At 44.7% G+C, this 12,407-nt stretch overlaps 1 protein-coding gene across 2 annotated transcripts in view; it reads right to left on the bottom strand.

Moving 5' to 3' along the window:
- The window catches only part of LOC122930793 (biotin--protein ligase-like), a 167,418-nt gene that overhangs the window by 95,039 nt on the left and 59,972 nt on the right, over window positions 1-12,407 (bottom strand). For both annotated transcript variants that reach the window (XM_044284385.1, XM_044284386.1), the window contains exon 7: window positions 1,461-1,729. In XM_044284385.1, the coding sequence (XP_044140320.1) occupies window positions 1,461-1,729 (269 nt within the window). The remainder of the gene's footprint in view (window positions 1-1,460; window positions 1,730-12,407) is intronic.

Genomic DNA, 12,407 nt, shown 5'->3' with positions numbered 1-12,407 from the left:
AATTCTGGAACATTCCTCTTTACAGAACTGTTTCAGTTCAGCAATATTCTTGGGATGTCTGGTGTGAATCGCTTTCTTGAGGTCATGCCACAGCATCTCAATTGGGTTGAGGTCAGGACTCTGACTTGGCCACTCCAGAAGGCGTATTTTCTTCTGTTTAAGCCATTCTGTTGTCGATTTACTTCTATGCTTTGGGTCGTTGTCCTGTTGCAACACCCATCTTCTGTTGAGCTTCAGCTGGTGGACAGATGGCCCTTAAGTTCTCCTGCAAAATGTCTTGATATATTCGGAAATTCATTTTTCCTTCGATGATAGCAATCCGTCCAGGCCCTGACACAGCAAAGCAGCCCCAAACCATGATGCCCCCCCCCCCACCATACTTCACAGTTGGGATGAGGTTTTGATGTTGGTGTGCTGTGCCTCTTTTTCTCCACACATAGTGTTGTGTGTTTCTTCCAAAGAACTCAACTTTGGTTTCATCTGTCCACAGAATATTTTGCCAGTACTGCTGTGGAACATCCAGCTGCTCTTGTGCAAACTGTAAACGTGCAGCAATGTTTTTTGTGGACAGCAGTGGCTTCCTCTGTGGTATCCTCCCATGAAATCCATTCTTGTTTAGTATTTTACATATCGTAGATTCGCTAACAGGGATGTTAGCATATGCCAGAGACTTTTGTAAGTCTTTAGCTGACACTCTAGGATTCCTCTTCACCTCATTGAGCAGTCTGCGCTGTGCTCTTGCAGTCATCTTTACAGGACGGCCACTCCTAGAGAGAGTAGCAGCAGTGCTGAACTTTCTCCATTTATAGACAATTTGTCTTACCTTGGACTGATGAACAGCAAGGCTTTTGGAGATACTTTTATAACCCTTTCCAGCTTTATGCAAGTCAACAATTCTTAATCGTAGGTCTTCTGAGAGCTCTTTTGTGCGAGGCATCATTCACATCAGGCAATGCTTCTTGTGAAAAGCAAACCCAGAACTGGTGTGTGTTTTTTATAGGGGAGGGCAGCTGTAACCAACACCTCCAATCTCATCTCATTGATTGGACTACAGTTGGCTGACACCTCACTCCAATTAGCTCTTGGAGATGTCATTAGTCTAGGGGTTCACATACTTTTTCCACCTGCACTGTGAATGTTTACATGGTGTGTTCAATAAAAACATGATAACATTTAATTCTTTGTGTGTTATTCGTTTAAGCAGACTGTGATTGTCTATTGCTGTGACTTAGATGAAGATCAGATCACATTTTATGACCAATTTGTGCAGAAATCCATATCATTCCAAAGGGTTCACATACTTTTTATTGAAACTGTAATATATATATTATGAGATATAAAATATTGGTATAAATTATCGGCTATCGGTTCTAAAAAAATCAATATCGGTCAATCCCTACTCCATGGTAATGATGATAAAAGAAAGAATAAGACTTGGAAGAAGTCTAGGTTGAACTTACCCATCAAGAACACTAAACGTGGAGGTAGTGACCTCTGAAAACAGTACGGCTTTACCAAGCTTTTCGGTTTGGAGATTCTCCCGGTATCTGTTCATGTTGAAGTCCTCAGACGTGAAGCTTTCCTCTCCAGTGATGAGTGCACCTAGAGATGGAGTGATGTCCATATCATGCTGCGGGGAGTCGCAGATTTTCAAAGACATCTTGCTTGATTTTATCAAACCATTTTTGCTTCTTGATTGAATCCACTGGAGAACATCAGGGTAATCCTCCTGTACGAGAGACACAAACATGAAGTACGGTGATTACCACAAAAGGGTCTCATTACAAATAACATAGAGCTGAAGTGATTATTTCGCTCTACAACTTCCTAATAGACTTTATGTTTCAATTCCTCACCGTTTTTAGGATCTCTGTTTGCTGTCAGTGAATGAGAATACTGTTGTTTATATGGTGAGGACTTGGAGCACAAAGGAGGAGATTTATTTAGCTAAATTCTGCTTTAATGTGTGCCAAAAAAAACTGGTGTGCACGTGCAGTGTCCTGAAACACACTGCTTAATATTGGGATTGTGTTTCATGAAAATGTGCTTGTGCCTGAGTTCCCTTAAAGTTGCACAGGGAGGGGAAGGTTCTAACAAGCCTCCCAGGGCTGACTCTGCTCTGCTCAGAGAGGAGAAGAAGAAGAAGAAGGAGGAGAGTGTGATGTCTGAGGAAAAAGCGGCATCTCAGCAGCCATTTTGGAGAGTTATCTAAACTCCAGAGTTAGTTCCATGTACCAGCCCATAGAAGGGAAAGATTATAGAAGTATATGACTATACAGCACAGCAGAGATAGTCCATCCCTCCAGCCTGGAGAAACAAGGGATTGGTTGTTATAGAGGATAATACCCCTTATGCAACTTTTGGGAACTAACCTGAGCCATTGTAGAAGCTGCCTTGCTGTAAATGACTTTTGCGCACATTGATGACCTATGGATCAGCTTCAGTAAAGTACTGGGAATTTGTTAATAGAACTGGTCTCCTTATTGTGCAAACTTATCACCTGTTTGCACCTTACGGTGCTGGCGTCATGAACACCAAGGACCCTGCCTCCACGGCACCTTAAACCCACACCACCAAGGGCACCTCAACCACCATCTGGCGGGAGTCCATGGACAACAGAGTGTGCCCCGAAGGAACTGGTGCTGTCCTTTTATTCACTGCACGCCGGGGACAGGGAGCGCTGCTAACCGTGAGTCAAACTGCTACTACCCCCATCGGCCCACCATAACTCACACATATTGCCCCTGCGGCCCGGTCGCTGCACATGCACCACAAGTATGATGTGTTTTAGAAACTTTTTACTCCTTCTCAGCTAGAGGGTGTGGCTTAGCGGGAAAGAGATGGGGCTTTGTGAGCAAAGGGCGTGGCTTAAAGGGGACTGTGTATTTAGATCTTGAAGTGGTAATGCTGCCCTCAAGCTCCGGTCCTAACGATCATGCGATCACTGGGTGCCAGGTAACTGAATGAACTCCTGGGTCTTAGCACACCCAGATCAGCTCTACAGTGAGGCTCAGCAGCCTTGTATGAATTTAAAAAAAGTATTTTGGTAGCACTTTTTGCTATTAAAAAGGTATGAAAACATTTTTCCCTTTATTTTTTCATTTTCCCTGAATACAAAAATTAAAAACAATAAAATACTAAAAATAAAAATGACGTAAAAATAAAGATCTATGCATCTATGATAAAGTGTGCAAAAATCAAAGTTATGGCTTTCAAAGATGTATGTACTGAAAAGAATGGAAAATATGTCTGATCAGGAACAGAGGTAAATGGCCTGGTCTTGAACTGGTTACACCACTATTAGCATTATCAGCAGTGTCCTCATGTATTTCTATTACCCCATCTGCTCCCTCTAGAAGTCGGAGCTCTACATGTAATGTCATGGAGCTGGGTACCCTATAATAACTAGGCAGAGTGGCCAGGGGTGGATTAAGTGCATTATAGGTAGGGTTGCCCCTCGGCCGGCATCTCACCAGCAGGGCCGGTATTTCAGTGGCCCTGCCGATGCCGGTAATTTTTTTCTACCAGCAATATTAGATAAGAAGAAGCAGAGAAGGGGGCACTAATGGGGGCATTACTCTTACCGGGGGGCACTAATAGGGGCATTATTCTTACTGGGAGCACTAATGGGGGCATTATACTTACTGGGGGGGCACTAATGAGGGGCATTAATTCTAGGGGGCACTAATGGGGAATTATTCATTCTGGGGCGCACTAATTGGGTAATTATTCTTACTGGGGGGCACTAATGGGGTCATTACTCTAACTAGGGGCACTAATGAGGGCATTAATTCTGGGGCACACTAATGTGGACATTTCTATTACTGGGTGCATTAATATTGCTGGGGGCACTAATAGGGACATTAATATTATTGGGAGCCACAGTATATACTCAGTACTCAGAGAGCTATTACTGTATTATCTGTGGTGTTACATAGGACTGCAGGTACTATCTACTACACTATTTGTATTCAGAGTATCCGAGTACAAATATTGTAGTGGATGTCACCTGCAGTCCCATGTAATGCCACAGATAACAGTGATAATGATCTGAGTACAGATAATGTATAAGATGTTCCCTGCAGTCCTACGTAACACCCCACATCGCACAATGATAACTCTCTGGGTACAGATAATGTGAGTAGATGATACTGCAGTCTTTGATGCTCAAAGCTGGCACACCATCCTCATTCTACAAGAGGGAGGAAGCGGGGACTGCAGTGGAGAGTCGGCCTACAAAGCGGCCCTGAGCTGGTTAGCGAATAGTGGGAATAGAATCTGTGCGGCCACACAGTCCAGGGAGACACTGCAGCGCTCAGCCCTGCTGAATGTATTCTGTAATGTGGCATTCGGACCGGTGTTGGGCCCCACAGAGATGTCAGGCCCGAGGCTGCCGACCCAAAAGCCCCTATTATAATCCACCATTGACAGTGGCTACTCAGGAGTTCAGGTGGATGATGGCCTCCATGGCCATGTTACTGCTGATGATACTTCCCTGATTTTATAAACTGCAGAGGCTATTGTACGGATATAACATTACAGAAGATTTTGGCACTCTACTAGCATAAAACGACATGATGGACGAGCATTGTAATGAAGTCCGAGACTGCTGAAAAGAAGATTGTGAAGAATGATGTAACACCAATTAACATGATGCAGTTCTCCGTGCTGAGATCCAGAGCGGGGCTGAAAAGCATGACCCGTGAATGGATGGGCCTGGGAGCTCCATGTGGTTAGCTCCTTCATGGATAGTAAGGCCAGGTATCACACTGGCAGAAGACCATATGTCTGTATCACATCAGCCCCGTCAGGTTCCCGTCAATGTGCGGTTTATCTTAATCCCACGCTGTAACCTCTGATTACATTCTGGCTGTGTGGTTACAACGAATCTGAACATCCCGAAGGAAATAAACCCTGGACAGACATTTTCTATGCAATCTGTGTCATGATCACGAGGGATCATCTTTTTTTTTTCCAAAGAACTAGGTCTGCAAAATCACAAAAAAGGGGCAAGAACGTCTGCAGATTTAAGTGCACTGTCTATAAATGCAGCCTAACTGGGCATGAAGTCACCACTACTAGATTAGTTGACCGTTGGACAATGGCATGGAGATGACAACCTTGATGTTGATTTCCAAGTAGGTGGTGATAATCAGGGGTGTAACTAGAGAGAGTAATTGATCATATTCCACACTTCCGTTTTGACCAGCGCAGAACCCACTGTGTCTCAAGGATCTACTTACCCAGGGAGAATCGTAACCCTATTCTTGTTCTGAAGTCTGCACCCACTTCCACTCAGATGAATATTAAAACATGCTTTTTGGATTAATGTCCGTTCAGCCACAATATCATAAGTGAGGATGAGTAGGGATGCTGTGATTCTCAATTGGCGTTCCAATGTTATCCAAGGTTATTTGATGGAACTGAGGTCAGATCTCTGTGTAGGTCAGTGACGTTCTTCAACATTCTAGAGGCATTTTCCAGGACAAGCTGGTAAGGTGCAGTCTATAGGTCTAGTTCCAAAAGTAAGAAGTACATTCTCCTGTACCTGTTAGGTCCTTCTCAAGAGGCCAAAATTGAGAAGGCGGTGAGTTTTTTTTTAGAATACAACCTGAGAATTACAGTACTTCCCCTATAACACATCTCGGAAGACTCCCTACATATCTCCTCCCAACTCTCCACCGAAAACAGATGTCTGGCATACTTACCAATGTTGCAGTTGGTAGATTCGGGACAAAGAGGCCCTCAAACCATGGGGGGACACACATTTACGAGCCCCACTTATTTTCAGCCTAGGACACCTTGAATTAGCAAGAACTGTCTAAAGTCTATCAAATTAGGGACAGGCGCTACAAATTCGGGACTGTTGGCAACTATGGTCTGGGGGAGATGAAGATCAAGCAGTTGGATTTCATCTGCAGATTCTTTTGTACTCAGGGAGATAATCCATTGTGAAAGGAGTCTGTCAGCGATTCTCGACCCTGTTCCTGTCTAGGACACATGCAGGTATATGGACTGATCGCAACATATAGTTGTCAGCCAAACTAGCATTCAGCAGACATATTAAAGGGGTATTCCCATCATTCCTAGACATGGATGGGATATCGCTAGGATATGCCATCAATGTCAGATAAGTGAGGGTCCTACCCCTGGGACATGCTCCTATCACTAGAACGGGGCTCCTGAAGTGAGGGAGAGCACATTGTGCAGGCCTCTCCATTCACTGCTATGGGAGTCCTGAAAATAGCTGAGCAGGTGCTCCCATAGCGGTAAATGAAGGGTAGCCACTCATGCATTGCTGCTCTCCCAAGACTTCATGGGGCCAGAGGTGGGACCTGCACCTACCTGAAATTGATGGCATATCCTAGCAATATCTCATCAATCTCTGAGATGAGAATAATTCTTTAATATTCATATTGCCTGAACAGTCTGTGCTTTTCAAACTACAGATGAGAAGGAAAAGGGTTTAGAATTAAGCCAAAGGCCTTTCTGACCCATATTTGATGTGTGGTATCTTGGACAGGATCCCCCAAATTCTGACTCGGCCTCTCACCCAGTTAAAGGGGTTGTCTTGCTTCAGTAAGTGGCATTTATCATGGAGAGAAGGTTGATACAAGCCACTTACTAATGTATTGTTATTATCCATATTGCTTCCTTTGCTGGCTGGATTCATTTTTCCAACACATTATACACTGCTAGTTTCCATGGTTCCAGACCACCCTCAAATCCATCACTGGTGGTCGTGCTTGCACACTATAGGAAAAAGCGTCAGCTTCTCTGGTGGCCGGGACCATGGGAGCTCACACAGGCTAGTTCTTTTTCCTATATTGTGCAAGCACCACCACCGATTCTGGATTGCAGGGTGGTCTGTAACCATGGAAACGAGCAGTATATAATGTTAAGGAAAAATGAATCCAGCCAGCAAAGGAAGCAATATGGATAATAACAGTATATTAGTAAGTGGATCGTATTAACTTTTTCTACATGATAAATGCCACTTACTGAAGTGAGACAACCCTTTTAAGCCAGTACTCTCTGCTCTTCATCGACGAGGGGCAAGCACCCCGAAACAGCTGGCTGCAGATGAGGTGCTGGCTTAGTTAAAGGGTCAAACGTTGACTTATAGGATAGCTGCTTTACATCGGGTGGCATTAGAGGCAGAGCTTGTTAAGAGCTCATTTGCATCCCAAATCTTGGACAGACACCAAGGCAGGGTCCTACTGAGATCGTAGTCATCTGTGCTTAACTTACCTCCAATACATGGATATTGTATTGAGGTATTATAGTTTTATTATATAAATGTGGGGGGAACTTACATACTTTTCACATTCATCGAAGTTCAATACAAATTACAGATACATCACCAACGTAGCTCATCTTTCTGAAGCACACCCCCCCCCCCCCCCCACACACACAGCGACACAAACTTTCCAATGTCAGACTTTTCCAAACTGCCTGCCACAAATCTCCCAAGGAATTACAGATGTGCTCAGGAATGAGACGAGAGCTATTTTCACAGCTACTGATACTTGGGTGATGAACTACTCTTTAAAATAATATTAGTCGCTGGCAATTCCTGTAAGTGTCCTCAAGTGAAGGGTCTAGTCGATGGATTTAATAGTAATCTGCGCATCTGACAAGTCAGACCGACCGGCATGGCTTGGCCACACATGCTGTCTTCTTTAGACAAACATAACACGGGTAAGGGAGGACTGCACGTGGACTCATCAGGAAATATTTCTCAGAAACAAAGCAAATCTGCTAAATCCAATCATTTCAGATCCTCCTAATGTAATGGAAAGAAAACTGTGATACTTGGAATGGAAATGTCAAAGCGTGAGATTAAAATACCATTCACCAATGCTGTCCGCCAATAGAAATACTGATCACTTCTCATGGCCAGAACAAGTAAAAGCCACTTCTGGCCACCGACACACTTGGTCCTCAAGGTCAAAAACTACATAATTTTTTATCTATTCATGGTATATAAGTCAGAACTACCAAATCTATTTCGTGTCTACAATAAACATGGCGAATCTTACTGGTTTTGCCAACCCAACAAGCACATGTAAGATTCTGGACTGTTTTATCGGTCTATTCAAGATGGCCGTGCTGCATGACTCAGAAGTCTTTTGCCCTGATTGGTGACCCTCATACCAGACTTCCTCTTCTTTAGATATTACTGGTCTGGTATTCTGATTCTTGATTTCTTAGTCTGATCATTGTTTTTTAGATACCAGACCTTATCCAAGGATGATCCATCTATGCTTGTGGTCATCGCCTTCCATCCAGCCTTTTTCTCGATTGTGCCTTCTGGTTCAGATACAACAATTTAGCCCAGATCCATTTTCTTGCCTTATGTGGCACACATCCAAATCCATTCAATCATATTGGGCACCTTGATAAAGACTGGTCAGCTAATTAGACTCTACTTCTGGTTTCCAAGCCTAGCATTAGGTTTGTGGTAGGTCCATTTTCTCAATACACAACAGTAAATCCAATCTATTTCCATTTCCTCTTTAAATTAGTCCAAGATCACATGTTAGAATTCTCTCATCTATCTACACCAAGGTCCCACCACAGTCACATTAAAGTGGTTCTCCAGTTTTACAATAAAGACATTTTTTCCATAGTACCTCAAACAATGCCCCAGATACTTGTATTCATGTCAGCACTTTCCTTCCACTGTTCTCAGCATCACTGCATCCTGGCAGGATGTTTACATACAGAACTTTCTGTTTTCATCGCCTTGCTTCACAGAGCTTTCTTCACCTAGCTAGCATGGAGAGGGGTGGTGTAGGGGGCATGACTACTGAAGAGGGAACAGTGTGGGAGGAAGAACAAGCCCTGAGAAACATTATAGAGCAAAGCATGCTGGGATTGGTTAGAAACCCCAACAGGAAGTTCTGTGTGTAAACATCCTGCCAGGATGCAGTGATGCTGAGAACAGGGGAAGGAAAGAGCCGACATGACAAACAGGTATAGGGAGCAAAAATATGCAGTTTTTGAGGTACTCTAGGGAAATAAAAATAATTTCATTATGACACTCAAAGAACCATTTTAACTCAAAAGTCAAAAACAGCCATTCTTGGGTATTGCTACAACATTGAGAGCCTGAAAGCTCTGAAATGTTAGTCCCTGGGGTGCTGAAATCCAGGCAGATGGCATTCTTAAAGGGCTTGTCGGTGATGAGACAATCCATTTATCAAAACAGTACCCTAATGATTATCTTGAGCCCATTTAACACCCCTGACAATCAGGCAGTTAGCAAAGAGGATTCACATGCATGGTAACTTTCTTGCAGTGGTGCAAAAAATCTGTTGCAAATTTTTTGGCAGATTTTACCCAATGTATTAGAATGGGTGAAAATCTGCATAAATAATTGACATGCTGCAGATTTAAAATCCAAACCATATTTCAATTTCCAAGCAGATCTATTTTTCTGCAATTGGTGGATGAGATCTGTGAACATTCATTTCAGGATTATGGGAAAACTACTGTAGGCAAGACCATGAATTGTCATATTCTGTCCAGTTTTTTTAAAATTAGAATTCACCATAATTCTTCATTACTTTAATTTATGGGCAGATGAATACCAAACAATTTGGATGCCTCATAGTTTCATGTCAGGTTGTGTATGGATACATGCTTAGCCATACATTTCACTCACCTCTATGGGCCACATTTCTCATTTATAATACACCACTTTGCAAACTGCAAGATTGTACATTTTTTCAATGGCACTTGCGCAAAAAATTTGCTCAAGTTTTTGCGTTACTGTGCTGGCCTCGCCACATTTGACAGTCAGGATGCTAGGAAAGTTGGGTGACCGGTCATCTGGGAGCTGCGCTGTAGGTACCATTTTAGGACTCAGCTATATTTTAGAAACAATAAAACTTAGAAGCCGATGAAGAGATTTTTACAAATTTAACAAATGAAAACGACAAAAAGTTATTCTACAAAATTTTTAACTTGTAAAATTTATAAAATCAGATGACAGCTGTATAGAAGATTTCCTACCATGCTTAGGGTCCATTCGAATGGGTCCGCATCCATTCTGCAATTTTGCGGAACGGGTGCGAACCCATTCATTTTCAACAGGGCTGGAAAAGATGCGGACAGCACACAGTGTGCTGTCCGCATCCGCACTTCCGTTACGCATCCTCACTTCCGTTCCACAAAATAATAGAACATGTCCTATTCTGGTCCGCAGACACGGACAAGTAAAGGTATTTCTATTAAAGTGCCTGGCATGTGCGGTCTGCCGGTGTCCATGTATAATAAATTATTTAGACAGGTGTGGCGACATATTAGCAAGAGAAGTCAAGTGACTTCGAAGGAAAAAGGGAATTCCAAGACGTTCCAAAGAACTAAGCAAATATTATTGTTTACACATCATCTTCTAGCTGATCCCCGTGACCACACAGGTGAGATACGCTCTTACCGGACACAAGGGAACAAAACACGTCCTTACATTTTACAGGCCAGATTAATTTCAAAATCTCAGATAAAAAAATGTTCATAAAAATATTTATGCAATGAAAAATAGAAAGAAACTAAAATTTAAAAATACTAAAATATATATATTTTTTTAATCAGACACAAAAATGAATGTATGGCAAGCTAGTATAGGGAAAAAATAACATTATGTACGAAATGCAATATTAGATGATAAGATAAGCAACTTGGAGGATCCCTAAAAATTGAATACTGGCCTTGGCCCACAGCATTTTTCGATATGGGTAGCATATCGCCAGAGGTGGGACCCACATCTATCTCCAGAAATGGACCCCTAAAGTGAACGAAGCATGTGCTGTCGCCCTCTATTTATTTGTAGGGCACTGTGGAAAATAGCCGAGCGCTGGTTAGCCTATTTGTGGCAGTGCCATAGAAATGAATAGAGCAGTGGCTGCGCTTGCACGATGCGCTTTGCTTCACTTTCGAGGCCCGTTCTGGAGAGAGGTGCGGGTCTCAGAGATGGGATTCACACCTATCTGACATTGATGGCATATCACTAGGATGAGATTAAACAACCGCTTTAAAGGGGTTCTCCGGGACAGTGGCGTGCCTGGGGGGGGGCGGTCCACCCCGGGTGCTGGCTCTCAAGGGGGTGCCAGCAGGCCCAGAAACAATGAGCGCTTCCATTAATACAGATGGAAGTGCTCATTGCTGAAGCGCTGACAGCCACATACTGTGGCGGGGCAGGGAGCGGAGCGCATAGTTCCCTGCCCCGCCACCGATCACCGCCATAGCTTCAGGCCTAGTAGGCCTGAAGCCTATGCGGTAGTGAAATCCCGACGCAGGTGCGTGATGACGTCATCGTGCGTGCCTGTGCCAAGACTCAGCAGCACAGTGCCGGGATTTTGCGAGCAAGCGCAGGTGAGTATTCAGCTTTTAGTTTTTTTTTTCTTTTATGTGCCAACTTTGGGGAACATGAGGGGGCCGGGGTGCACACAGGAGAACGTGTGTGGGGAAAATATGGTGGGATACAGTGTGGGGGCAAATTTTTTATTTTTATTTTATGTGCCAACTTTGGGGGACATGAGGGGGGTGCACACAGGAGGACGTGGGGGGAATATGGTGGGATACTGTGTGGGGGCAAATTATTATGGGAGGGATTACTATGTGGGGTGAAAATTACTATATGGGCAGCATGGGGGACACTACTGTGTGGGGGGCAGCGTGGGGGACACTACTGTGTGGGGGGCAGCGTGGGGGACACTACTGTGTGGGGGGCAGCGTGGGGGACACTACTGTGTGGGGGCAGCGTGGAGGACACTACTGTGTGGGGGGGGCAGTGTGGGGGACACTACTGTGTGGGGGGGGGCAGTGTGGGGGACACTACTGTGTGGGGGGGGCAGTGTGGGGGACACTACTGTGTGGGGGGGCAGTGTGGGGGACACCACTGTGTGGGGGACACTACTGTGTGGGGGGAAGTGTGGGGGACACTACTGTATGGGGCAGTGTGGGGGACACTACTGTATGGGGCAGTGTGGGGGACACTACTGTGTGGGGGAAGTGTGGGGGACACTACTGTGTGGGGGGAAGTGTGGGGGACACTACAGTGTGGGGGGCAGTGTGGTGGACACTACTGTGTGGGGGGCAGTGTGGTGGACACTACTGTGTGGGGGGCAGTGTGGGGGACACTACTGTGTGGGGGGCAGTGTGGGGGACACTACTGTGTGGGGGGGCAGTGTGGGGGACACTACTGTGTGGGGGACACTACTGTGTGGGGGACACTACTGTGTGGGGGCAGTGTGGGGGACACTACTGTGTGGGGGGCAGTGTGGGGGACACTACTGTGTGGGGCAGTGTGGGGGACACTACTGTGTGGGGGGCAGTGTGGGGGACACTACTGTGTGAGGGGCAGTGTGGGGGACACTACTGTGTGAGGGGCAGTGTGGGGG

Source organism: Bufo gargarizans, chromosome 3 (assembly GCF_014858855.1).
Source record: "Bufo gargarizans isolate SCDJY-AF-19 chromosome 3, ASM1485885v1, whole genome shotgun sequence".
Taxonomy (NCBI): domain Eukaryota; kingdom Metazoa; phylum Chordata; class Amphibia; order Anura; family Bufonidae; genus Bufo; species Bufo gargarizans.
This window is presented reverse-complemented; position numbering and strand designations above follow the sequence as displayed.